The 27,918-nt window shown below is 32.4% G+C and overlaps 1 protein-coding gene and 1 pseudogene across 1 annotated transcript; one reads left to right on the top strand and one right to left on the bottom strand.

Annotated features, from left to right (window-relative positions):
• Nucleotides 1–6,612: 6,612 nt before the first annotated feature.
• On the top strand, nt 6,613–17,647 carry LOC119834361 (putative fatty acyl-CoA reductase CG5065). Its single transcript, XM_038358705.1, has 10 exons — nt 6,613–6,677; nt 7,522–7,615; nt 8,027–8,143; nt 8,991–9,113; nt 9,910–10,035; nt 12,726–12,873; nt 14,571–14,672; nt 14,896–15,082; nt 15,411–15,517; nt 17,601–17,647. The coding sequence occupies exons 1-10, from the start codon at nt 6,613–6,615 to the stop codon at nt 17,645–17,647; spliced, it is 1,116 nt and encodes a 371-aa protein (XP_038214633.1).
• Nucleotides 10,014–10,141, bottom strand: LOC119834736 (annotated as a pseudogene).
• Nucleotides 17,648–27,918: the final 10,271 nt, after the last annotated feature.

Here is a 27,918-nt window from a genome sequence, read left to right as displayed (position 1 = left end):
ATCATGTATATTGAACTATGCGGGTGCTATCCCGGGACTATCTCATATTTTAGTATGGCGAAGCCGCGGGCGGAAAGCAAGCAAGATACAACGTAGCTGGAAGGCAACCAAGTGACGCTATCGCGAGACGCTCGTGTGGGCTCGGAGCACAAATTATTAATTGGTTAAACGTGGTTATCGAAGCCTGTCATATTGGACATACATGTACCCTTTGGCTAGTCTATGGAAGACAGTATTCAAGGGGGTATTTTACTATAGAGTATATTATGTAGACCGTAAATTCAATGGCAAGTTTGATGTAGCTAAAACGATTGACTATTATTCAGAGCGTTAGGTAATTTAACGTATGTTTAATAAAGAGTCTAGACTCTTAATCAAACAGCTTATTAAGCTAGGCTGCTGGGTGCTGGTGCAATAATTTTATTCGTAGTTTATGTTGTCTTTGGTACGCTCACAACTGTTTGGTAGATTTTTAATCACTTTATTTGAACAGGTTTGTTGTTATCTATATAAAAACATCACCCTTATAAAAATAACAATTGGATATTTGCTGTAAAATTCTATATTTTCAAAGGTATTTCTTTAATTCTATTAATTTATGATAATTAAATCGAATATCATAAGAAATATAGTATGTTATTTTGTTAGGAATATTGCAAACACTTTGATAAAAATGCTTATACAATGCTGCTGTCTAGCAATAATGTTGTCTAGTTCTATTCCAGTGAATTTTTAATGTCTCACTTCAATGAAGTAGAGGCCGTGTCGTTATTGAAAATGTAAATGTATGTATAAAAATCATGGAATGATATATAAGGAACATCTTAAGAAATTTGCGCCAAAAATTAAAATAGAAAAATGTAAAATTAATAGAAAAACAACGTCATGAAGACAGAACTCTTCCACTCATCGAACGAAGGCGATGTATCTTTAAACAAAAGAGTATCTATAATCTTTATATTATCCTATTTTATTATACAATCATATCAAAAAGATATTCGATTTCCATAGTTTCGAAATTGAGTTAGCGGGCTCTTTGATCTGGTTTCCTTTCCACTTCAAATGTGGGTCAGTTTGAGTGAAGGTTGACTATGGATACAAAGCTAGATATAACGGATACCTTTTTCGATTTATAACCACGTTATAATACTCGAAAATTGTAAAATTTGACCGTGACGTTTTAAGTTTTCACATGTTGAAATTATGTTTGTTATACAGTCTAGTAATTTTGGAGATAATAAAGGATATTGTGTATCACTATTTAGTTATGATACTAAAAAAATTATTTCTTTTTTTGAAAATTATGTCAGTAGATAACTAGAAAGCCACGTTATTCCTTTTATGCTGAAGTTATTTTTCCCAGGTTTTTCACAAAAAAAAACTTTTTTTTTCGTATATCAAATATTAATTTTTATGATTATTTATATACCATTAATCAATGTAAACGTAAATCTTTTGTAAACAGTGTAATAACAAACAAACATAAATTTATACAAATAAATATAATCAAGATTTCATACGCCCTCAAACGAATAAAAAATCAAATATTTATCGTCGATATCGATTTCAGTAGAACGTTTAGATTATACAAACATTTCTTGTCATCATTTGTAAGGATTTTAAGCCTTAAAAATCTGGATTTTTCCAAGATAAATCGACTAAAGAACCGATTATATTAGTTCAGGCAATGAACTATTTAATTTAGGTCCAAGTCGAAGAAAATACACTGTATTTGTGTGATTAAATCTTTATAATGTTAAAATGATTACAATAAAGCGTTATGGTTAAACCTACGGAATTGGTTTTAAAAATAATACAAGATAGTTTGTAGGTGCATAAGTACAATGATAGCTAATAAGCTGATATAAAGATGATATGTTATTTATCTTAAAATATCTAAAAAAATCTATCTGTATTATCTCATATATTGGTGAAATAAATCTGTATGAAGAAAAGTTATTCTAGTAGTATTCAAATGTAATTGACCCAATAAAATAAAATAGTATATTGTTTTGCAATAAATTAGACTATTGTTTTTTAATATGGCGATAACAATCGCTTTTTTATGGTTTTTGTAACTCTCAAAATACATATTCCTAACAGCTTTTTCTCGTTCTATAAAAAACGTTTGAAACACATCAAAGCGTAAAACATGAATCGTAATGAAAACTTTTTAATGCTTTTAAAAGTACAACCGCCAAGTGCTGCAAAAGCACAGAGCATAAAAAATAGATGGAACAGAACATGATTTATTCTGTTTTATCCAGCACCGATCAAAATTCTAGAAAATGTGAGTTTAATTGAATATACATTAAGTTTCTTATATATAAAATTCTCGTGTCACAATGTTAGTCTCTATACTCCTCCGAAACGGCTTGACCGATTCCTCTGAAATTTGGTAAGCATATTGGGTAGGTCTGAGAATCGGCTAACATCTATTTTTCATACCACTAAACGATAAGAGTAAGGCAGAACAGCGTTTGCCGGGTGCAGCTACTAATTTTATAAATTTTAAGTTTAGTTAATTTGAACCAATGGCTCATACGCGACTAGTCTAGTGGATATTTTACTGGCCGTTGGGGAAGTTGGCAAGAATTTTTATAAATATTATTCGTAATTAGCTATGTTATTGCATAGCTTAATACCTTGTCAAATTTTTAGTATTAGTCATTATGTAAGCATAATTATTAGTGTTTGTCAATATTGTGTTGGGTTTCTCATGAAAAGATATTTAATGTGTGTAAATAAACAAATAAAGTGCTACGTTGTCGTTGTCTGAGGAAGGTCTAGTAATACTTTTAATAGCCATATTATTTTATTAAGCACTTTTTTTTCTAAATGCAAAAACTAATATGCTTTAAAAGAGCAACTTCAGACTTTCTTGCCGGATCTTCTCTGCAAAAACTGTACGGTGGTAAATGTTAAGACTGTGTTATGACAATTCAGAAGTCCTTCCTCAAAAATAGATTTCTTATAGATTTGAGAACCGTCGTTTTTCAAAATACCAGCTATATTTTTATATCAGTACTAGCTGCACGCCCCGGCTCTGCGCCTAGTAATTTATCGTAATTGCCATAATATAAACTATCCTATCTCTCAAGTTGGATCGAACTGCACATGGTATGCGAATTTTATTATAATCGGTTAAGTGGTTTAGGAGTCCATTGAGGACAAACATTGTGACACGAGATTTATATATATTAAGATTTGCAGTCTGCTTTTGCTTTATAATCTGGGGGTACAAAAAGAGTGATAAAATTTCGGATTTTAAGTAAATAAAAAAAAGTTTAGTTTATAAGTAATTAGTGTCTGTTTCTATCGTACTCTGTCAAACTTAAAGTTAAAAAGTGAACATTACAATAGTAAGTATGATAAAATGAGATATTTAAACGAGTTGCTGTAGGACAAACCAACCAGGTAATTTAGATTTAATAGAAATCAGGTCATTTTGCAAAAGAAATACGCTTAGGAAATAAAAATAAAAAAGGAAGAAATAAATGAAATATAACCAATCAAAAATCATCGCAAAACTAATTCAAAAGCACGTTTCGTAAAATTTAGTTTTCGATAAAGGCATAGATTCTTTTGGTAAATTTTTTATTAAACACTAAGAATCAGGTTCGTTGAAAACCCACCGTTATTGAGTAACTAACCAAAAATAAATCCGTTAAATTGAGAAACTCCTTTGCTTTTGGAAAAGCATTCAAAAACGTTATAAAAAATAACTACATAAACTAAAGACTTCTTAATATTATTTCCTAACAGTCTGGATTAATTAATTGCTCTGTGCATTTAAGTATAAAATTCATTAAGCATAGTATGATAACGTTTAGTTGTCTGTAGTCTTTTGTGATTTCGTAGTGTTACCTTAAAGATGTTCCCTTTGTTCCGATGTGTTGTGCGCGTGAATAGGAAAGCTACATTAATTGGAAATGGCGGGAATTTCTCGACTGGGTAATTTTTTTTTATTGTCTACGGTCAATGTCAAGAGAGGATTTTATTTTTAATTTTTATTTTATATTCAAACACACTTCAACTTTAAGAAATTGATTTTAGTTACAAAGCAACATGAAATACAAAAAATGTTTTAGTGTATCTAATTTAATTAAAATGTTGTTTTAATTTTTAGTTTTATAGCATTGAAATGCTTTATAAATGAGAAATTTTGAAAGAATAGAAAAAATTTGATCACGAGATGGCGTGGGGTGCCCCTTAGGCACATGAAACCAAAAAGAGTAGAAGAAATTGGATTACTGTGGCAGGATCACGGGTGGCCGAGAGGCTAGGCGTTGCTACGGTTAGGCAAGATACGCAGGTTCGAATCCTGCCTCGTGATCAAATTTTTTCTATTCTTTTAAAATGTTGTTTTTTGAGTTAAGAATGTGGATTTTTGAAGGGATTTTTTTAGGTTTATGTTACGATCGTATGCTTACTTGAACGTATCCAAACGGGCAATTTTCTCTCGTATTTTTGTATTTGTTGCCTGTTTTCGCCGTATATTTTAAACAATATAGAAAAAATTTGAGACATCTATAGCCTGAGGCACTGTCGTCTCTCTATTTCTCTATTCTCTTCTATATTTCTCTTCTCGTCTATTGTTTAACAAACGCAGTAAACCTCTCAAAATGTGTGGGAAAAATTTTTATTTATATAAATATAGGAACTTATTTATTAAAATACAATAAATGAATGACAACTTTGCTTGACACAACCTTAAGCTATGCTTTACCTTCATACTTATGATCTTAATACATTCTACCTAACTTCACATTCAGAAATTTTACGATACTCTTGCTATATAACCATACTATATTAAATTCCCACAAATCCCCAATTTTTTAATTGATTGTCTAAATATACATAACATCTTTGCATTCCAAAATAGAAATCGTTTCATTAAATTAAAATCGTATTAATTTATCATTAGAGTTCACTAATATGACGCTTTTTCTATAAATTGCTCGTTTTAAAATATGCTTTTATTAATGACACAATCGATTAGTTATGTAAGTTGTTCTTGTATTAAAACTAGTAGTCCGGCCCGGCTTCGCTCGTGGTTCATACACAGCTCATTTAGCAGTCAAGCAACTCGGACATTCCTAAGGATGAAAGAATTTTAGAAATCGGTTCGTAAGTTCCTGATATTATCGAATTCAAACAAACAAACAAACGAGCACGCCTCCGCACGAATAGGGTAAACATACAAACACAAACTATGACTGGCCAAGTCGGAGGCCCATTTCCTTTTCCTCACCATTTCTAGTCCATAAAATCGATCCTTTGCATACTTAATCTTACTAAAATGTCCTACGGTTTCAACACTATCCTGACTCTTTATTAGTATGGAACGGTCACAAATTACCTATTATCCATAAAATTGTATTGCATAAGAACAAGATGTATATACAATATATGTGTCCAAGATAATGCGACCATCGGCGTGCCCAACATTTTTTGACATTTCGGCTAACACTGATACGTTGAGAAATTTTGAAACAGTCACGAGTTGAAGGATGTTTTTTGTCGAAACTACCACGAGTCTGGTCAAATTATCTCAACACAGTGATTTTATTGCTGTCTATTTATCTGTACGTCTATAAAGGTGTCTATTTCATATTATAATTAAAACCCGTATTTCATTAGGACTCGTCTTCTTTAGTTAAAACTAGTCTAATTAAATGCCTTTCTTCAACCTTAGAAATAACTAATACTTAACATTAAATGTGAGTTATAACTAGTATATAAGAAATAATTAAGCAGTAAACACCATTGTTATACTATTTTTTTTTTAACAAAAATATCTTTTACATTAGCATTCATTCATTTCTTTTTAATTTAGATTTGTTGAGGTTTTTCATAATCAATATTTCACGCTAACAACATAACACGAATGCAACAAAAAATATATTATTAAATAGTTCCAGTTCTAGTACTGTGCCACGGTCTAATAAATTTATACAGTCATAGAACAAAGTCGTCTAGAGGTCAATCAAAACGTAAGTCAGAAATGCTGCAACTGAGGGGCGAAAGGGACATATCTTTTTTCGTTCACTTCTCAGTTACTTTCTTTATTCCTGTGATCGACTTTCCTTATCCCTTACCTTTTCAAACCAGGTAATTTACAGAGCCTCTAATTCCACCACTGCACACTCACACACACTTTTGAGTCGAGCATGCTTCGGCACGAATTGGGCCAGATCGCACCGAGAAAGTACCACATACCCACCTTCTTCCCATTCATCAATCCTTTCCATATCCCTTATGCTTTAAAAGCGGGCAGCGCATTCTCAGAGGGTTAAGCCTGTGGGAATGTTCATGGGCGGTGGTGATCGTTTACCATCAGGCGAACCACCAGCTCAGTTGCCCGCTATGACATAAAAAAAAAACGTACTCTCTGTTTATTTTACTGAGAAATTGTGATTTATAGATTTGTGTTTTGTGATAACACTATGTATATTATTATAATTATCAATCATAAAAATATAAATTTGTCCATATTAAAGTTTAAGCAAATTAAACAATTTACGTAAAAAGGGAAACTCGAGAGCCCTTTTTTATAGTTGATAATTCATATACGCATACACAACAAACTCGGGGAAAGGACATGGGGTTATGTCGGACTCACAGCAAGATGCAGTGACGTACCGACTCAACTCCACAGTTAAATTGGCGGAACCGCGAGACTTCGGTCCTAAAGAATCACTTTTATTAATTTATTAGTTATCTAAAACTTTTATTACGGTACAGAACATCATGATTATTATTTTCTTCATTTATTGGGATTTTTGTAAATAAATCAATCTGTCAGTACTAGACTAAATTTAAATGGGACCATATTGGAGACACCAGGTTTCTAATAAGAAAAGCACCATAAACATCGGTTCACCCAGTAAAAAGTTATGAGGTAACAAACACAAAGAAAGGTGTCGAATTGATAACCTCCTTTTTTGGAAGTCAGTTGAAAGGACGATGTCACTGTCGTACGTTATCACATTTAAAAGTTAACAAATAAGTTATTTGGTAAAACATCACTGAACGAGGTAAAATCTAATTAATATACTAATTTATAGAGCTTAAGTTACATACGGGCACATGCGGGTGCAAATGTTACAATTAATGGAAATTTTAGGGCAGTACAACGTAACTTACATAAATAACTACCAAGTGATATCACGCCCAAACAAAAAGCTTAAGGTCAAAGCTTTCAGTAGCAAATGATGCGGGTGAATCATCTTGGAAAGCTTTACAGCTATCCTACATTCGAATGTGTATATTAGTCATTGTATCATTTGTCTCCGTCGTAATTGGCGTGTCTTTAATGTGTTCTTTTAATAAACGTTCAATCTATCTATCTATCTATCTAGTTTGTTGAATTAATGTACTACAAGTGTTTACTGTATCATAATTAGGGAGGTGTTATCCTATCTTGCTATTTTATATTTATATCTCTGATCATGGAAATAAACGCATTGAGGGATTGTATGTTTTCTTTACATTTTATAATAAATACTTTGTACGCAGAAGCGCAGTCCCAGACAACAAATACATACGAGTGGCTGATTATTATGCAGGGAAATCTGTTTTCATTACAGGCGCTACTGGGTTCCTAGGGAAGGTATGGATTTATTGTTATATTTAAAAACATTACTCTAAAGATTTTTTAAACTAACAAAGCAGATTACTTTAGCTTTGATTACCGTAGTGGGCAATTGGGCTGATGGTTCGCCTGATGGTAAGCGATCACCACCGCCCATGAACATTTGCAGATGCTTTGTCTCTGCGTATGCGCTGCCTGCTTTTAAGGGTGACGAAGTGAAAGTGCGAAGTCCGTTATAGCGATTAAATTATTAATAAAAAAATTGGTAAGATTAAGTAAACAGCCATTTTTAAAATAAGGAGTTCTAACAAATTTACTTTTAAAGAAATTTAATCAATTACCTATTAGCCGGCGCCAACACCTATATATAGTCTATGTATGTTATGTTTTGTTTTTTTAATATTTCGTAAATTTTTCACATGATTGCAGCTGTTCGTAGAGCGTCTGCTGTATAATTGCAAAGATATTGAAGCGATATACATCTTGATCAGATCCAAGAAAGGGGAAGGCGTTGAGAGAAGACTTCAAAATATATTTGATGTACCGGTAAGATTTGTATAACAACTAGTAATAGAATACTTTATTTAAGTGAATAATAAATTTATTAATCTCTAACAAACTCTTCATATGATAACATAGACAATATTCAGTGGCGGATTTACAAATTTTCAGGGTATAGGCTGAATAGTTTTTGCCGCCCTTGCCTCAACAATTATTGTCATTTCATACATTATTTCTACAATGCAACAATTTCGTTGAAATTGCATGTAAAATAATTTTTCGGTCTATTTTTGAGCTAATCGAAGCTCAATGATGTATAGGCGGGGTTATGTATCCTATTTACACAAACATTTGGTAAAAAATCTTTTTGATTTCTATGAGGTGGAAAAAAAAAAAATCGTTCCCCAAATTTGCCGCCCCCAAAATCTGCCGCCCTAGGCTCGAGCCTACTCAGCCTGCTGGTAAATCCGCCACTGACAATATTGTGCCTTACAGTCTATTACCACTGATATTACCAACTCGAGCACATAATCAAAAAAGCGCGGCAAATTCAAACTAAAGTCATTGTAATATTGACTTTACTAGCTACGCCCCGCGGTTTCATCCGCGTAAGTCCGTATCCCGTAAGAATATCGGGATAAAAAGTTGCCTATATGTTATTCCAGTTGTCCAGCTTCTTACGTACCTAATTTCATTGCAATCGGTTCAGCAGATTTTGCGTAAAAGACCAACAATCACACACACCTCCTTACAAACTTTCGCATTTATTTATTACTATCGTATAGTAGGATTTCTAGACAATATGATAATAATAATTATGTATTTAATATCGGTATAGTTTATTGTTAAATCAATTCATTTCAATCGTTAAACCTTCAAACTTTTTTTTCAGATATTTGATAAATTAAAAGAAGTAAGACCAAATGATTTAAAGAAGGTAATTGCCATCGAAGGAGACGTGACTTCCCCTAGGTTGGGTATAAAAGATGAAGACGAACAGAAATTGATTGATCAGGTTAGTTTTTGTACTGTTATTTAAGAAAACTATTGGCATTTTAAAAGTTTTATTATTAGTAAATGCTAATTAATCACTATTTGTCATGGTAATAAATTAGATCAAAGCAATCGAATTTCGTTTGAGCCAATTTTCAATTCCTATACAATTATTTAATATTTTGTGTTGCCTATTGATTATTGGAAGGCAAATTATATTACCGTCGTGACACAAAATTCAATAGGCGCCAAAATCTATTCAAGCGAAAGGTTTCCTTTAGTATTCCATTTCATTAATATAATTATGTGATAGGATATTCTAAGCATTTTTAAAATTAACCATATTAAAAAAAATAAGTATGTACATTGTACCCTCATAGGAGGTTTGTATCCCAGCAGTGGGAACATATATGGGCTGATGATGATCATGATGTACGTTGTACCTATAGTTAGAAAATGCATTTATTTGTTTTGGCGTGATGCTTTAGTAAAGAATAATCTACTACCGCTACTGAGCCGATTTAGATGAATTGCAACTTGAAAGTATGAGGCGTTAAAAACAATTATTTTATAAGTATTTAACGCCGAATTTATTTACTACATAGTATAAAACAAATGCTTAAATCTTTAAAACTACACATCGGATTATGACGGATTTTTTTTAATAAATTGATTGATACAAGAGGAAGGTTGAATGAACGCGTGCGGAGCCGTGGGCAAAGGCTATTAGAGAATAAACATAAAATACTGGAAGAAAACGATTCAGCTTTATATTATTAACGTAAGTATAAGAGTAAATTTTATAACATTATTTTTAGGTTTCCGTAGTATTCCATTCAGCGGCTACAGTTCGCTTTGCAGATCCTTTTAGAACAACGATGGCTGTTAATTTTGAAGGGACCAAGAAAGTGATGGACTTAGCTAAGAGTATGAAAAAATTGGAAGTGAGTAATGAACTTTCTTTATTTTACCAGAAATGTAGGGGTAAATGACTAAGCTGAAAAGAACAGATACTACACTTTGATCTTAGCCAAAAGGCCGAGAAGGCAAAATGCCGAGGGGGTCGCGGACGAATCTTACAAGCACCCGTTGCTCCTTCACTTACGCGGCTTGACGAAACACAGTGGGGTTTTAGTCGGTAGGAATCCGACATAAGCGACGACCTTTTCCCCGGGGGCCGTGGGTATCTATGCAAGATTTCCCCCCTATAAAAAAAGGGTAAACGATCGAAAGTAACGAAACGATGCACGGAAGTGGCAATCTTCTGTAACTGTTTGATAATGTAAGAAAAAAATTATGTTTGCGAATACAGTGTTCGTGTATTAATTTTTTTTCATAAGCCTGGTAGTTTTGTCTTAAAAATGTTTCAATTTTATGCCGACGATAACATGACTTTTAACACAAAAAAGTCGATAGAACCAAAAAAATTTAAATAGCAGAATAGCCATCAAATTATTTTAATAAAAATTTGTTTAAGTCTTTTTTCCGTAGTCAGCGTTTGCAAAACTATAAGTACCATTGGGAAAAGAAAACCATCAGCAGGACACCATGTATATATAATTTCAATTTTTTATTAATCCTATTAATATTATAAACGCGAAAGTTTGTAAGGATGTATGGATGTTTGTTACTCTTTCACGCAAAATTCAATGAACCAATTGCAATGAAATTTAATACGTAGATAACTGGACATTTGGATTAACACATGGACAACTTTTTATCCCGATATTCCTACGGGATACAGACTTACGCGGGTGAAACCGCGGGTCGCAGCTAGTAAGCTCATAAATTGCGATGTACATAAAAACATATGAACAAAACACATAGAGACTAAGGTTAGTTACGTGGTGCTTATCTAGAAGCAAGATCTTAATCACCTTAATTAAACATAATGTTTTTTCATTTAGAATTTCATCAGCAAAAATTTTTTATCAATTGCAATCTTTCCTCGACGTTATAACACCGTCATCACGCCGTGACGGAATTGTTATTGGGCCGTGATTCGTTCAGATTATAAATTTCACAGCATTGACATTTGTTACTACGTGTATGGATAGTTTCATCAATTATATACTGGGATTTCTAGTGGTTTAAAAGCATTTTATAGTGGCAGTGGTACATACGTTTTAAGGGATTCATTGTCATCATTATCAATTCATTTTTAATCCCGCTGTAGAAACTTATTTGTACTAACAAATAACAATTTTTGATTGTTGGACATGTCGCTTTCTTCTCTTATTTTTTTTTCACTGATGAAGCAGTTGTTACAAATTGTTTATATATAATCGTATCCAATCCTATCCTTCCTACTAATATTATAAATGCGGATGTGTGTATGTTTGTTACTCTTTCACGCAAAAACTACTAAGCCTATTGTAATGAACTTTGGTGCGTAGATAGCTGAACAACTGCAATAACACATATGCAACTTTTTGTTCCGTTATTCCTACGGGATACAGACTTACGCGGCTGAAACCGCGGGGCGTAGCTAGTTTGAAATATTTTTTTGGCTCAGTACTTCGTTTATTCTTGAATTGTACGTTACTATTTACATTCTGTATTAGATTCGGTATTATTGAATGCTTATTAACTTTTGAACTCTGAACTCATTTGTCTACACTAATAACGTGATAAAGTTTTTAACGCTTTTACGCAAAAACTGCAGGACGGATTTAAAAAAATTACACCATTAGCAAACTACTTCTTTACTGAGTGACATAGGCTATCTATGTACCACGAGCGAAGCTGCAGTCTCTGATAAATTGTAGTTGTAAATGTAAAAGCGTTGTTTAGTTTAGACTGCAGTATTGATATGTACAAAACCATTAGGGTCTAAGTTATAAGTGTGTTAGCGTATTTATCTTTCAATAGTGGGAATCGATTTTTAAACGATTACCGCTATCAGAAGGAGGTTGAGTTTGTAGTAGGTGAGTGTATTGGCTGTGATGGTGCAAGGAACTTATTGGTGTGATAGGTCAATATGAAAGGACAGTAAAATACGATTTAATTCTGTTAAAAAGGGATACAGTGATACAGGTTCCCTCCAGTAAACGCGCGTCATATAAAACTTTATATCATCACTACAAGTTTAAAGATTTAATAAACCTTGAATTATTTACAATTTATAATTAAATCTAAATAATTCATAAACATAATAAGACGGCCCAAAGTGTGCCGGATCATTAAACATTTAAATATAATTACACCATGAGCTTTACAAATTACCTTTAATTATTGACTATTAACATTTTTTTTAATATCTGTTATGTGCAGATATTGATTTATGTCCATATTTTTACATTTTTGAATAACTGTTACACATTAAATTCGATATAAGGCATTTAACATGAATTGCCTCCACTAAATTCATGTTCGTGTAATTAATTATTGTATATCTAATATTTATTATAAAGAACATTGTCTTGTGAGAATAAGCTAAAAAACCACTTTTTGATCTTGTGATTATATTTATTATAAAGAATATTGTATTGTGAGAATAAACTCAAAAATTACTTTTTTGTTTTGTAATTCCTTTTATCTAAATTTTAAAAGCATTGTATTAATTCTCAAATATCAAAGACATTAATAGTTGAATCGAGACAGTTTTTTATACAGTTATAATTTGGCATTCCAGACGTTTGCTTATTTATCTACTGCTTTTTCAAATGCACCAAAAATTGCCATTGACGAAAAAATTTACCCGCCAATTAAGAATTTGGATGAAGTAACACAATTCATAGAACATCACGGTACTGATGAGGCGAGAATCGAGGAATTTAAAGGTACGTTATATCATTTAAGATGACCTAAAAAGTAGCTGGTTAAGTGTGGATGCGAAGAGAGAGGGAAAGAGAGAGATGGAAGTATTTAGAAGAGGCTTTTGTCGGAAGACAAACTGTTGACTAAAACCACATAACACCTGTAGATACTCGGAACACTAATTTCAACATTCAATTTGAAATATTTATTGTGAAAGAAAGTTTTGTTGTAAACGGTAAATAGTAACAAAGGCTTATTTTATTTTACGCTTATTGTAAAACTGAAAGGTTTATTTTAAAACTCAAAATGTCATACAGATCCTATTAATATTATAAATGCGAAAGTTTGTATGGATGTATGGATGTTTGTTACTCTTTCACGCCAAAACTGAACCGATTGCAATGAAATTTGGTAAGCAGATAGCTGGACAACTGGAATAACATATAGGCAACTTTTTATCCCGATATTCCTATGGGATATGGACTTACGCGGGTGAAAGCGCGGGGCGCAGCTAGTATAATATATATTAACACTAGCATACCCGGCCACGCGTTGCTGTGGCTGAGTAATAATTCATTAATTAAAAAAATATTAAGTGTATAAATTATTGGTATCCAAATTTCAACAAAATCGGTCGAGTTGATTGGGAACATACATCGTGACACTGGATTTTTATACATAAAAATTTACAAAAACTTATAATTAAGTTTTTGTTGTGTTGTCATATTAAAAATACGTTTAACGATTGAAATATTTTTACTATAAGGTATAAAAGCACTACGTAATAAATACTGTAAATGAAAAGACTGTTATAAAAATGGTGCGTATATAGGTTGTGGAGTAATGAATGGTTAATATCGTGCATGCGCAGTATGATATTTTATATAGATATATAGTAGAGGTCGTTGTTCAGAAATATGTATTTTATGTTAAGTAAAAGTCCCTCCGTTTTTGAGATATTCGATATTTTTGAAAAAAAACACCAACAAATATAAAAAAAAGTATTTATTAATCGAGCAATACTAATTTGACCCTTAAATACATAACCTAAAAACATGTTTTCGCGTACCGAAACAACGTTATCCAATAGCCCATCGACAATCTTAGTTCATTAATAATTTCTTATCAATTTCCGTTTATTATTCGCTATCACAGATAAAGTTCAAATACATTAATTATCAAGCACCTGTGTGTAGCCAATGAAAAACACTAATAAAAACATTAAAAACGGATTTTTACTAACGAAATAAAATAACTACAAAATGGCACTAAACTTAACTTACTTCACCGTATATGGCAGGTATTGGTTTATGGTTGAGTGTTGATATTGCATTTTTATGACACAAACGATGGTAGGCAACCATCGTTTAGTAGTATAGGTTCGTATGGGTTTGACATTTGTGTGTTTTCATCTGTTTTTCTCCTCCAAATTAGTACTAAAATTAGTACTGCTTTAAGCATAACTAATTTCAGTGTTCCAGTATAGTTCCAGATGGAACATGACTCCTACATGTCTAAAGTTAATTTACGAAAAATTTTCATTTTTGCCTGGGGGGTTAAAATTACTAATACTAAAAAAAAACGTATGAGTCTCGGCCGCCCGACAGAAGTTATACATTAAGTTTATCTAATCATTGGCGTCAGATAAAACGCATCCATCCTGGCACCGTAACGCGGTGTACCTACTAAGTAGTTATTACTTCAAAAAATTAAATTTCAGGTCATCATCCAAATATCTACGCGCTGTCGAAACTGCTTAGTGAACATTTAGTGAATGAGTATCGAGGGAAGATGCCTTCCATCATCATTCGACCTTCTGTCGGTAAGTATTTAGTGAAACAGATCTTCTGTCTCTGTTCGCTCGAGTATTCGAATGCAAACAACATTATTTGTAATATTTTTCTTATCTCTATTAACAATTCCAGTTTGTATACAAAACCTGTCATGTATTATTTATTGTATGCTATTTCCATTTTATAATAATTTTTACAAAATAGTGTTATCAATTATTATAAGGTAAAGTATATTTTGAATAATTATTATAGTGGGTCCCATTCTACATGAGCCTTTAAAGGGCTGGACTGATAACTGGGTGGCCTCAACTGCTACGTTCAGCAACGCCGCCAGGGGACTGATGTCGATGCAGTACGGCAGTCGGGACACGGTCTGCGATCTCATTCCCGTGGATTATGTCACAAACTTCTCTTTGGTTGCTGCTGCTAGAGGCAATAAGTAGGTATTGTATTATATTATGTTTAAGTTTATAGTGTTGTAATTCTAAAAATTGTTAAAACACATATATGTTGTTTACCCAGTTGAGGGTTAATTTTGTTATTTTTTACGTTAATGAAAATTGTTTCACAATGTGGAAGGGAAATAGATAAGTAATGAAAAAAGGTGATCATTAAAATACAGCTTTATGGTACGTGTCTTGATATTTATGGAGGCAATATCTGGTTTATAATAATTGTACGTTTATAAGTTTTTTATTTCGATAATCTGTTCGGTTATCACAATTTGTGTGTTTGTAATACAAATAAATTTGTAACATTCTTTGCAGGACTGATGAAGTTTTAGTCTACAATATTTGCAGTAGTTCACAGAATCCAATCTCTTGGCGTTATGCGTCTGATTTGTTTCTAGAAGAAAGTAGAAAACATGGATACTGTAAGTATATAAAATATTGATATATTTTTTTGAAGTGAAATTTCTTTAGAATCGTTGTGATTTCAAACCTGATGCAACGGAAAAACGACAGGTAAGAGACACAAATACAAAATATTTTATTCTAATATAATATAATAATATCTATTTTATTCATTCTTTTGTCGATTTACTGAAGTTTCACTTCTATCATGTGTGAATCGCACACACACCTTTTTTATTTTATACAAGCATGGTACAATTCTTTATGTTGGTTGGTGCTTAAAATGTTAAAATTGTTTAATTCATGTTTTCCTAGCCTACTTAATATAATAAATGCGAAAGTTTGTAAGGATGTGTGTGTTTTTGTTGCTCTTTTATGCAAAAACTACTGAACCGATTGCATTGAAATTTGGTACATAGACCGCTGGACAACTGGAATAACATAAAGGTTTTGATCGCAATATTCTTACGGGATACGGACTTACGCAGGTGAAACAGCGGGGCGCAGCTAGTAAATAATAAAATACAATGGAATATCATCTGTTTCAGGTAATAGAAAAGCGCATAACATTTCATTCACCATGTCACCAGCTGCAGTCACAATTATGACATTGTTTAGGAATACAATCCCCTGTCTGTTTGCTGATGTGGGTCTGATTATTAGGGGGAATAAACCATGGTATGTACAGTATATGCGGGTATTTCGATATATAGTAATATATAATAAACAATAACAATAACGATAAACAATAATTTATTTTCCAAAAATATTGTGACATATAGATTTTAGAGCCCTTACTCCCACACTAGAATTCCCTGTGTCTTGGGAACAAGTTTGTTCCACTTAGGTATACCTACATTTTATTATTTAATGGATTTTCGTTACAAACAACTTTACTGATTATATAATACAAAATAAATAAATTCATGATGCTATACTACTACAATTTTGTACGTATTAGTGTGTCTCTCTGTGTGTGTATGTTTGTTGGAATAATAGACGGATGAGCAATATATATGTCGCAGTTGTATTATATAAATCGCCGAATTACATTATAACTAGCTGTTTGCAAAAACTTGGTCGTTTTGTATTCCAGCGGGTCAACGATTAGTCGGATTGGAACGTACGTCGCTAGTGCGTGTCGACGTGTGTAGTTTTTAAATTAAAACGAATCGAACCAAACCCACCCCCAAACTTAAATAAAAGTGTCTAATTTCGAATTCTCCGCTGCATCACACTTGGTTCTATTTTTGGAAACAGCTAGCTGTAATGTAATACGGCGATTTATGCAATCAGACTGCGACGTATGCCTAGACTAGAATACTAGTTTCTGCCTAGTCTGAGTTGAAGCCATTTATTTAATTATAAGAAATTATTCTAAACAGAATTAGAACTGTCGGATGACGATATTTTTTTTTAAATAGCGAATTAAAATGTTTAAATATTATTTTAGTAAAATCAAGGTTATTATTAGAGGTGAGCATTGAACTTAAGGGAATAAAAATAATTATTAATGAAAATTTGAATAGAATCCGACAAAAATTAAATAGATTTATAACTATCATAAAGGTTGAATGTCTCATTGTTAGGTTTTTCTTCAATTATCTGCTTTTTCTTAATATTCTAACTTTTTGGGGATGAAATGGAGAGTTTTAAAATAAATGCCATTTAATATCACTCACACAGGGCAACCCTCTTACGTGACGCCTTAAAGCAGGTATGGTATAATGGTACTAGACGATTTAAGTCTTGTTCTCACACTAAAATTAGTACTGCTTTGAGACGTCGTTTACGAGGTTATAATTTATTTAATTACAAACTTGTTTTAATCATCACTGTATAAAATAAAGAGGTGTGAGCAAAAATATTAAAGTAAATATCTATTGCCTTAGTCAACTTAACGAACTTTCGTCGAACTTTTGATCCTTGGACATGCTGGTTTCCTTACGATGTTTTCCTTCACCGTTTTGAGCAGTGGTGATGTTACACATGTGCAGATAAATTGAAAAATAAACTGACTTGTCGATTTTAAGTCCGAGGCCCTCGCCATTCAACCACCACTGCTTTTTTTTAACCTGTATATATACATATATTTCCTTTCAGGCATACAAAAGAACACCTCCGTGCTATACACCTCCGGGACTTACTAATGCCGTTTTCAATAGCATCGTGGTTCATAAAATGCAATCGGGCGTTATCTCTTATCGCATCTTTAGATGAGCACGATCGCAGGGTGTTCCCGTGCGACCCTACCAACATACAATGGGAAGAATACTTGCCTATATACTGCAGGGGGGTGAAACAATATCTTTTGAAAGATAAATTGAAATAAAAATCAACGTTTTTTAATTAGTTGTGTGTATTCTATTGTATTGTACTAAATGCTAGTCCCGGCTCCACAGGGCCGTTTTGATAGTTTTTCTAATTGTATTTGTGATAATTCGACCGCCTCCTTGGTTCAGTGGTTAACACGTGAGCGTAGAACCGAGGGGTCCTGGGTTCAATTCCCGGTGGGGACGCACAAAAAAAAAATGTCTCGGTCTGGCAGGACACAGAAGGCTGATCACCTACTTGTCCCTATAGAAAATCGATCAGTGAAACGGATGTACATCATCTGCCCCATACCCCACTAGGGGACACGGGACTTCACTTAATTTGTGATAATTCGTTCAGTCTTTATCTTGATTTATGGTAATCAGGAAAAATGCAATGATTTTACTAAGTTCTTCATATTTTTTTTTGAAAATATGACTTTGAATAGTGAAAGTAGTTAAATTTCGGTTTTAATAAATTAGTTTTTTTTTAAAATTTCCCTATTAGTACATTAAAATTAATAACATTTTTAAAATATATAAAAAAGCCCTCATTTACTTCTTATTATTTAATAATTTATTAGCCTAAACCGTTTCAATGCTCGGTAAGACAACCTTAATTCCACACCAGAGCTTTTTTGTGTCTTATATTATTTTATCTCGTATTATTTTATACATATTTAATGTTTTATTATGATTTTCATATAATGTATGTAAATTATTTTACTCAGCAAGCAAGCCTTTGATTCAATAAAAAATCTTTATTACTTTTAGATAGACATAGAAAACACAAGTAACACACACTTGTCTAAGGTTCCTAAAGTTAAAAGTTAAGATACGAACATGAATTTATTGGATCCCGCACTAGGCAATGACTGTCCTGCGGGACATTTTCAAACTACCTATAATTTCATTTGCTCACTCTTTATGGAGAAGAGAGAACAAATTGATTTAGAATTTCGAGAAGCCGACTCTTTAAATAACTACAAAAAACATTTTTTTCTTAATTAATTGGTATTGAATACGCACATTCAATAACAAAAAATAATAAACTATATGTCTATCAATAATTCATTTGCGTATAAAAATGTTTGATTAATGATTAATATTATGTGAGAAATATGTTTTTAGTGGGTGTTTTGTTTTAGCATTTGACTCACGGCATATTTACATAGTACTCAAGGAAAACCTTATATTATGAATAGTTGAGGAATTTTTAAAGAATAAAGACATAAAAAGATCACGGGAATTAAGTTTTATTAATATTTATATTTATTTTTAAGTCGGACAGGAGACCCTTTTAAAGGCAGTGAATAAAAAAAAGCTGGGAACGAACTAACTTTATTTAAAATTACATTTAAGGCATTGCTTCAAACAAAAACGGACCCTTATATTCTAACAGCTTGGGCCAGCTCTCACCGGGGAAGTACCACACCCCCACAGAAGACCGGCGTGAGCATTCTGCTGTGTTTCGTTCGGTGAGTGGGGGAGCCGGAGATCCATATCCTTTTCCTTGCCTTCCCAGTCCTTTCCTTTATTCCTCTCACCAATCCTTTCTTAATCCTTTCCCAAAAAGTCGGCAATCCATTTGTGGAGGCGCAAGGTCTGTAATGGACCGTATGCCTCTACAAATGTTCATGGGCGGTGGTAGCGCTTACCATCAGGCGACCCACCAGCTCCATTGCCGACTGTGACATAAAAAAAAAAAAAAATAACATGCACATAAATCTTAATACAAGTGTTTCTTAAAACCACTTAAGATTACACTACATAACTCGGGGTTAATTTTTTTCTATTCTTTAAATATTTCTCATTTTTAAAGCATTTCAATGCTATTAAACTAATAAATTGAATAGTTTTTGACATTTGTTTAGTGAAATACTTAAAATAAGGTATATCCTTGGTTTGTGCGTCAATTCTATAGATGCCTAATAAACTGTACAACAGAATACCGATATTATCAAATGTTCATGGGCGGTGGTGTTCGCTTATCATAAGGCGAACCACTAACTCAGTTGCTTTGACATATGACGCTATGACATAAAAAATTACATGAAGAAGTTATTGCCATGTTTTGGAGAAAAACTTCTTTCTATCTAACTTCCGTATGGCATTCCGTATGGCAAATAAATAACAATTACAGTTGAAAAAACTAAAAAAACACGCTTGAATGAATTGTCTCACTTGCTCTTATGAAGAGTATACGTAAATACATTATTTAGTCCCGGTGATCCTAATCAGAATAATGACATAAACCCATGAAATAATTGTATTAACACCGATCCATTATAAGTTTACAATATTTGAATCGAAAATCATGAATGAATTCAAAATCTGATCTAAAGGAGTCTGCTATATACCAATATATAAACATATATATATATATATATACAGATGAATCTACCAATAGCGTACAAAAATCTTGTTCCGACCGAGTCTTGAAATTGTACCACCTATTAATGAAAGATTAAACGTTTCGTATGGACTCATAAAACTATTTTTAAAATTAATTATCTCCAGATTGAAACGTTTTAGATAGCCTTAGCCTAATGGCTGGAATTAATTAGCACTGACGTCACCATCTGCTTCCGGACATCAATTAAATTGGTCAATCATGACATATTATATCAGCAATTGATTATAATTAGATACTTTATTAATGAAATAGTTTTGTAGACTATTACGTTTTTGAATTATCTGTATAAATATATCAAAAAACTTATATTCCCGTGTATGACGCATTGTATTTTTTTACATTAAAATTACTGATTAATATTTTATGATCCAGACGACACATTTCTCTGTCATTTTATTTCTTTAACGGAGCCAATTATTATTCTTCAACGACATTCCGACCCGTTCTCAGTTCATGTGTAAACCACTACACAAGGGAGGTCAGTCATAATTGTAATAGACTTATTACTTTACGATATTCGTAATTATTATTTTTATAACCTGTTAGCTGTCCGGGCAGGCTTCACGAAAGAACCTTCCTTACAGCATAACAAAAACATTTAAAAATATTAGATAAATTTATCTAATTTCCATCGAGCCGATCTCGAGTTTTACGCTTAGCAACATATTTGGCGATTAATATTCGTTTACATAGATTACTATTAAAACCATTACGTAAATTAAACCTTCACCAATAATCCTTTTCGTTATTCAATGTTCATAAAGCTAGATTAAATGCCCTCTTTGACGGGCATTAAATATATTTGGAGGCTGTAAGAGGCAATGTTTCATATGTGTATGTTACTACACTACTTAATGGGGTTCGTAATCCCTCTTTGAATATCTATTTATAGCCATATTTCATACAAGTTTATTCAATAGAAACTGAAGTAATTGGCAGATCTATCACTAATAGTACTTAATTAATGGAGTCATTCATTAAGAGATGAAGATGACTTACAAAATTAAATCAAGTAGTTTCAGGTGAAACATAGTTGAAGCTATTTTTATTGATCAACTAGCTTTTGCCCGCGTCTTCGCACGCGTTTTATTTGGAGTAGTTTAATTGATGTTATTATATATAAACCTTCCTCTTGAATCACTCTTTCTTTTAAAAAAAACTCCATCAAAATCCGTTGCGTAGTTTTAAAGATTTAAGCACACAAAAGGACACAGGGACGCAGAAAAAGACTGTTTTATACTATGTAGTGATTATATTTCATGGATGGCTAGGGGGGAGGTTTGTAGAAGCTTAACTCAAAGTACATACTTAGAGGCTTGAACTCACTACTCTTTTGCTGCTGCCGCCATTTTGAAAAAAGGATTTCACTTCCATTTTCTTAACTCTAATAACTGGATCAGTCCGGTTCTTGATAATTATAATTTATTTACAGACACGAAGTGTTCATGACTAATTTTAATTTTAATACATTTTTTATCACCTCCACTGATAACTAAGTATAAGTTGCACATCAACAGGCAGTTTTTAATACAGACATTACAATATGTAGTGTGTTGGGTTGCCTGCCAGATACCATCTTGTTTGCCAGATAACTATAAACATAAATGAGTAGCCAATCCGACAAAGGCATACTCTCTACGCTAAAAACTATTTGTTCAAACTAAACTTATCATCTTCACCAAACAAGGAGTGAAGATGATAAAAATAGATCGACGTTATACGGGCTCTGAGACTAGTATATAAATAGATTGTAAATCTGTTCTGTTTTCTATGATAACGTCTAACATTAGACATTCTTTCGACTACGGAACCCCAAATAACATTAAAGTGTTAGTGGCCTTGACTTATGTAACTTGTAATGGATCACTCGTACTACAAGTGAAATTACTTATCTTGTAGGTAAATAAACTGTATACCTACGTCAGCAAATGACCTACTCAATCAGGCGTATGTCATATATTGCATATCAGATCATGGAATTTGACCTAAAAATAAATTGTTTTTGAAATATATCTGAAACGTTCTGTATAATAATTTATAAATATAGTAAATACTATACGTTTAAACAATATTATTTAATACATCATGGAAGATGAAAATCCATCCAATGTTGTTGCTTAAGGACCACAGGACAGTTCTTTGACATCTGTTTAAGATATAGAATTATATAAGCATAGCATAAGCATTCCGAAAATTTTAATAAAAATGTGTTTTATGTATTTTTAATTCTCTTTTAATAGTGCAAATTTGAATTTGAAACTTGAAAACATTTCTTATTAGGTATTATCATTAAATGGATAATTAAAATACAAATCTTATGGGCGGTTCAAGTTTAATGTATAATGGAATAATAACGTTGTTAAATTTTTCGAACTTCATTTCGGATTCATCTTCCTCCAATCGTCGAGAAAAACTACTCCACAGTTTATGTGTTCTATCTTTTTTATACCTATAGTTGAAAATTATATAAAGCTGGAGGGTTTATTCAAACACGCTAATCTCAGGATCTACTGGACTGAAAAATTATTTTACGTTGTGAATATATGTGATTTCAACACACGGAGATCATGGAATATCTATAGCACTAGGCTATATATGAACCATGGGCGAACCCGCGGCGGTTCACTAGTGTAAGATAAATTTTAATGTTCGTTCTTGCATTTCCTCTCTCGCCTCTACTTTTATATCACAATTATAACGAAATACAAGTGAATAAACATTATGCGTATAATTAAAACATTTTTCATGAGCTAATCGGTTTACAATGATTGATATTTCTTATAATCGCATTAAAATCAGATCGTATATGGATGGATGAAGAGCTTCATATAAATTATTGCAGTTAGTGACAACCGTAGCTTAGTATGATATCATATCATTATTGTCATGGTGATAATCTATAGATGTTGACAAAAATAAAATGGAAATAAGATCATTTTTTATTTAAATGTATTTTTAAATCACTCTTGATTTAATTTTTATACATAGGAAATTGTAATATATTTATAATCATTGATTTATCGATAGTTCATCAATATATGGCACGTTTTTGACCGGAGCCACCGGATGACCTGAAAAGATGCTGTGTTCTTCGCCTTCTATCTCGAAAACGTTCATCGTACGATGTTTTTTTAAGCATAATTTGTAGAAAATTTTGTATTCTACAATATTGATAATAAACACAAATAGCAAAAATCCCACAGGAATTGAGATATTTACAAAAAACGCGCAAAAAAAAAATTTTGTTTTTGTTGTTTGACCTTGAAATTTAATATTTGCGTACACCCTACCATATGTAAGTTTTGAGACAACTTTTAAGTGGTCAATATACAAGTATTTACTGACCTACAGCCGGGTATCTTGAATTCCGACTTTCTTAGATAATTTTAGCTTAAATAACTGAACTATCAGTAATTTCGTTAAAATGCAGAAAAAAAATTAAGTTCAGCAACGATGCACACGATTTTATCTTATAAAAACATTTTATCGGAATCAATCTATGATGAGGTATTCATTTAACATTTTTCTACAGCAATTTCCGGCTTTAAATAACAGCAATACATCAAACTAAGCATATACAATTATCAAATAATCAAGAACTATCTTTACCTCTTATCTGTATCATTAGTATCTGACAATCATGTCTACGGTTATAGACGTTTTTCATGAAAATTATCGTTGTTATTTGGGTTCTATGTCTATTTCTAGACGTATTAAAATATTCTTTGATGTTGGTGGTATCTATATTTAAATTGTTAAATCTAATTAAAACATTAAAAATTCATATGGAGACTGCGATCGTTTACTTATAATTTTTAATATATATGGAAATTTATAAGCACATAAACAAGGTTTATTAGTCTTAAGCTTAAAATTTAATCGTTTAAATTATGTTGGTTGCATTCTAATTCAAATATTCTTGTGCTATAATATTTGATAATTTTTTAAATTTATTATGTAAGAGCGTAAATGATTACTGGGATTAGATTGTTATATTATCCTTTACAAGTAAATATAAATTGTAAATTAAAAATAAAGAAATCGTAATTATTATATGGAGGACTACTACTATTCTGAAATGTGAAAGTTTGTGAGGATGAAGTTTGTGGTTATTTCTCGTAATAGTAAAATAGCGGAACGGAGCTGTATGAAATTTAATACAGAGAGATTATTGCCTGGATTAACACAAGGGCTCCTTCTTGGCTTTGTAAAACCGTGTGATGCAGATATATAAATTATTATTCAAGTACTACTAATATAATACTACCAGAGAATTGGTATATGTTTCGAGATCTTCGCTCGACTTGTTTTTGAGAATTAAAATCGAGTTTAAGCAACGGTTGGCACGCTCATAAATTATAATGACCATTTTTTAGTAGTTGCTTTTTTATCATCATCGGCAACGGAGCTGGTAGGTCGCCTGATGGTAAATGCTACCACCGTCCATGAACATTTGGAGTGGCGTAAAGTCGATTGCAGACCAAACGCCTCTACAAATAGCTTGCCGACTTCAAATTGGGAAGAGATGACGAGAAAGGATTGACAAGAGGAATAAAGGAAAGGACTGGGAAGGGTAAGGAACAGGAGATGGTCCTCTGGCTCCCCCACTCACCGAACGAAACACAGCAGTATGCTATTTCACGCCGGTTTTCTGTATGGGTGTGGTACTCCCCCGGTGACGGTCTGTTCGTGCCGAAGCTTACTCGTCTACCACATAAAAACTATATTGCTTATTTTTTACCTTTTCTTTTATTAGTCACAAGTCCAATCCGCACTCGACCGGGTTTTGCATTTAATAATTAATTATAAGCTGTAAAACAAATGCTCGACAGAAAAGAACAAAGTTTACTTCGTCAACATTTAGGTCGTGTTTATCCACATTAAACATGAATGATGTATCTGCAAACAGTACTGTTTCACACATATCAGGATATAAATAATTACCATTGGTCCGGAGATAAAAATCTCACGCATGTATCCAAGATGCTAACACACAGGAAAGGAAGTCCCGATAATTCGTAGACATCTAAATCCGAGCTGATACAAAGTTATGAAATAATAGCGTTGCTGATAAAACTAATTAATGGCTACGAATCATGCATGAACGACATGATAGCCTATTTCTTTAACGTGATGTTGGTAAGATTATAAAGTTACGACGAGCGGTTTCAATGCCCTTGTTGTGAAACAGATTTTTAAGATTAGATCGACGATTGGGAAATAGATTTTGGTTTTTTTCTCATCTGTAGTACAATGCAGTGTCAATCAGTCACTTTATAATATATTAGCTGTTGCCTAGAGCATTGCCCGGATGCTCAACTTTCAACTGTCCAATTATTGCAGATTTTGTGATACAGCCTAACGACAGACGGATGGATTTAACTAAAAGAATAACGCTATAAGTAGAATACAATGCTAAGAACGTTAGGAGAATATAAGAGCAGTGGTTGTTCAGTGGTTAGGACCTCGGACGGAAAAATATCAGGGGCTCGAGACAGGACCTGCATGGAAAAAAATAAATAGATTTTTCAATTTATCTGTACATTATTTACATCACTACAGCTCGACATGGCGAAAGAAACTGGAAATTGGCCTGAACCCTCTTAGGAGGCATGTGTCATGGTAGGGTACATAGTAGGGAACATATGTAAAGATTGATGATGATGATGATGAAGAAATATACGACACATTTTTTGTATATTTATAAGTTTCTAAGAGATGCAATTTATCTATAAGGAATTTTAATCTACGTAACAAACACATATGACACAAAATAATCGCGTCCTATTATTTCTTAATACGTTTTAATTTTATCTAAAGATAATTAAATTAATTAGAATCGATTGGGTTAAAACATCTGTGCAAATTATCTACGTCACATATATGTGACTGTTAAGCCAGTCTATCAGTATATCTTAGGTTTTACCCAGATTTTATACAAAGCAACAAGAATCCTTTTTTTGGGTACGAAAAGAAAAAAACAAGACACAGGCGGTCTTATCTCTTCCATATCACCTGATAGTCACTGAGAAGCAAGAAGCAATGATAATATAAATGTAGAAGGTGTATTATAAACTTCTAAATACTGGGATTTAGCGAAAACAGGTGGTGAATGTAAGGATGTATATAGAGATAGGATTTTTTCGGATTTTTATCATTAGAATTTGGTATATTTTAGGTTTTACCAGTCACGGTTGCCAAGTGATGATTTTCGGAATAAAACGATGACTTTTGATCATTTATTTAATCTAACTGTCAGTCTAATTTTTTGAATAATTGCAATATTATAAAGATAACATATAAATTGCAATGGCTAGATAAGTAAGGTTATGTAACGTGGCTGCAAAAAGGGCTTGGGTATTTTATAATTAATATCTTATATAGATCATTTAGTACTCCACAAGTAAAAAATGACACAACAAAATTATCTTCTTACAAAAATACTGCCCATGTGGCAGATTGCATGTTTCTGAGATGTGAATCATAAGATTTACTGAGTAAGTCCCGACAATAGTTTATCAATATGCTCGATACCTTTTAAAATTTACTGTACACTTTCTTCTGCAACTTTCTTATAAATATTATTTCTTACGTTTTCTTCCATGTACAATCTTGATGAAGAATCAATTAATTAAAAAAATAAGTCGTGTTCAAAGTTTAAATGAATACTAAACCCTGAAATGTTCGGACTTTAATCATTCAGAGTTGGTAACTGAATGGTAAAATAAATGACACGAAAACTTAGAATTTACTGAAATTCGGGCCTTTACAGTAACATACGTATACATCGAATGTTGTTCCACCCAGCAGCCATGATTATATTTCCAATTATAAATCACAGGTGGTTCACGCAAGCCGTTCACTTAATCGCCATTAATTGAACAAATGTTGATATACATTGTTGTCAAGTGATAAGGTTATGCGTAAATTTATATGCACTGTTTTTGAAAGATTTATTATACAGTCCGTTCGGATAAAACTACATATGTAGGTGCTTCGATGGAATCTCTGTTGATGGTTTATAGCACTCGTAACGATACCTAAAACAAGTGACATTTTTGTAATTGGGTTGAGTTTGTCAAGTATATAAGACCGCAAGCAGTTTGTATGAATAATTATAAGAGTTTTAAGGTGCACGAAGTGGATTGAATTCGAGATTTATTCATCAACCGGTGCGATGACGCGGCGTGAACTGGTAGAGCTGTCAGATGCCCTTATTCTTGATTTGCGTTTAACTTTAATCATCTTTTAAAAGTCTCACGTGTCACACATAATGTATTATCTAACTCATACACAGTATCACACTATTGAAAGAACTTTTCCACATATAATCTCTATATATATAGATAAGTGCTGCTATGGTACTTTTATTGGCCTGTAATTGAAATAAGAAAGTCGATACGTCATAATAGATAAAATTGTTATCAGAATAAATCTGTGAAAGAATCAGTCGTTAAATGATAGTACAAAGCCGTTTGTATTAAGTGATTTACTTATCTATTCAATTTGTTGAATGGAGTCGTTATAAGGTCTATGAAATTATAACACTATTTTCCGATGTTTGGAGATACCGATGGATATTGATAAATTTATTTGTTGATTAAACTACGTAAGCAGGCAGGCTGGTAAGCGCGTGTGGTATGAATAGGAGTGATAAGATTTGATATGCATTAATAGAAAAAATAGTCGAACC

Source organism: Zerene cesonia, chromosome 19, assembly GCF_012273895.1.
Source record: "Zerene cesonia ecotype Mississippi chromosome 19, Zerene_cesonia_1.1, whole genome shotgun sequence".
NCBI lineage: Eukaryota > Metazoa > Arthropoda > Insecta > Lepidoptera > Pieridae > Zerene > Zerene cesonia.
The sequence above is the reverse complement of the archived record's forward strand: the minus strand, read 5'-3'. Positions and strand labels throughout refer to the sequence as shown.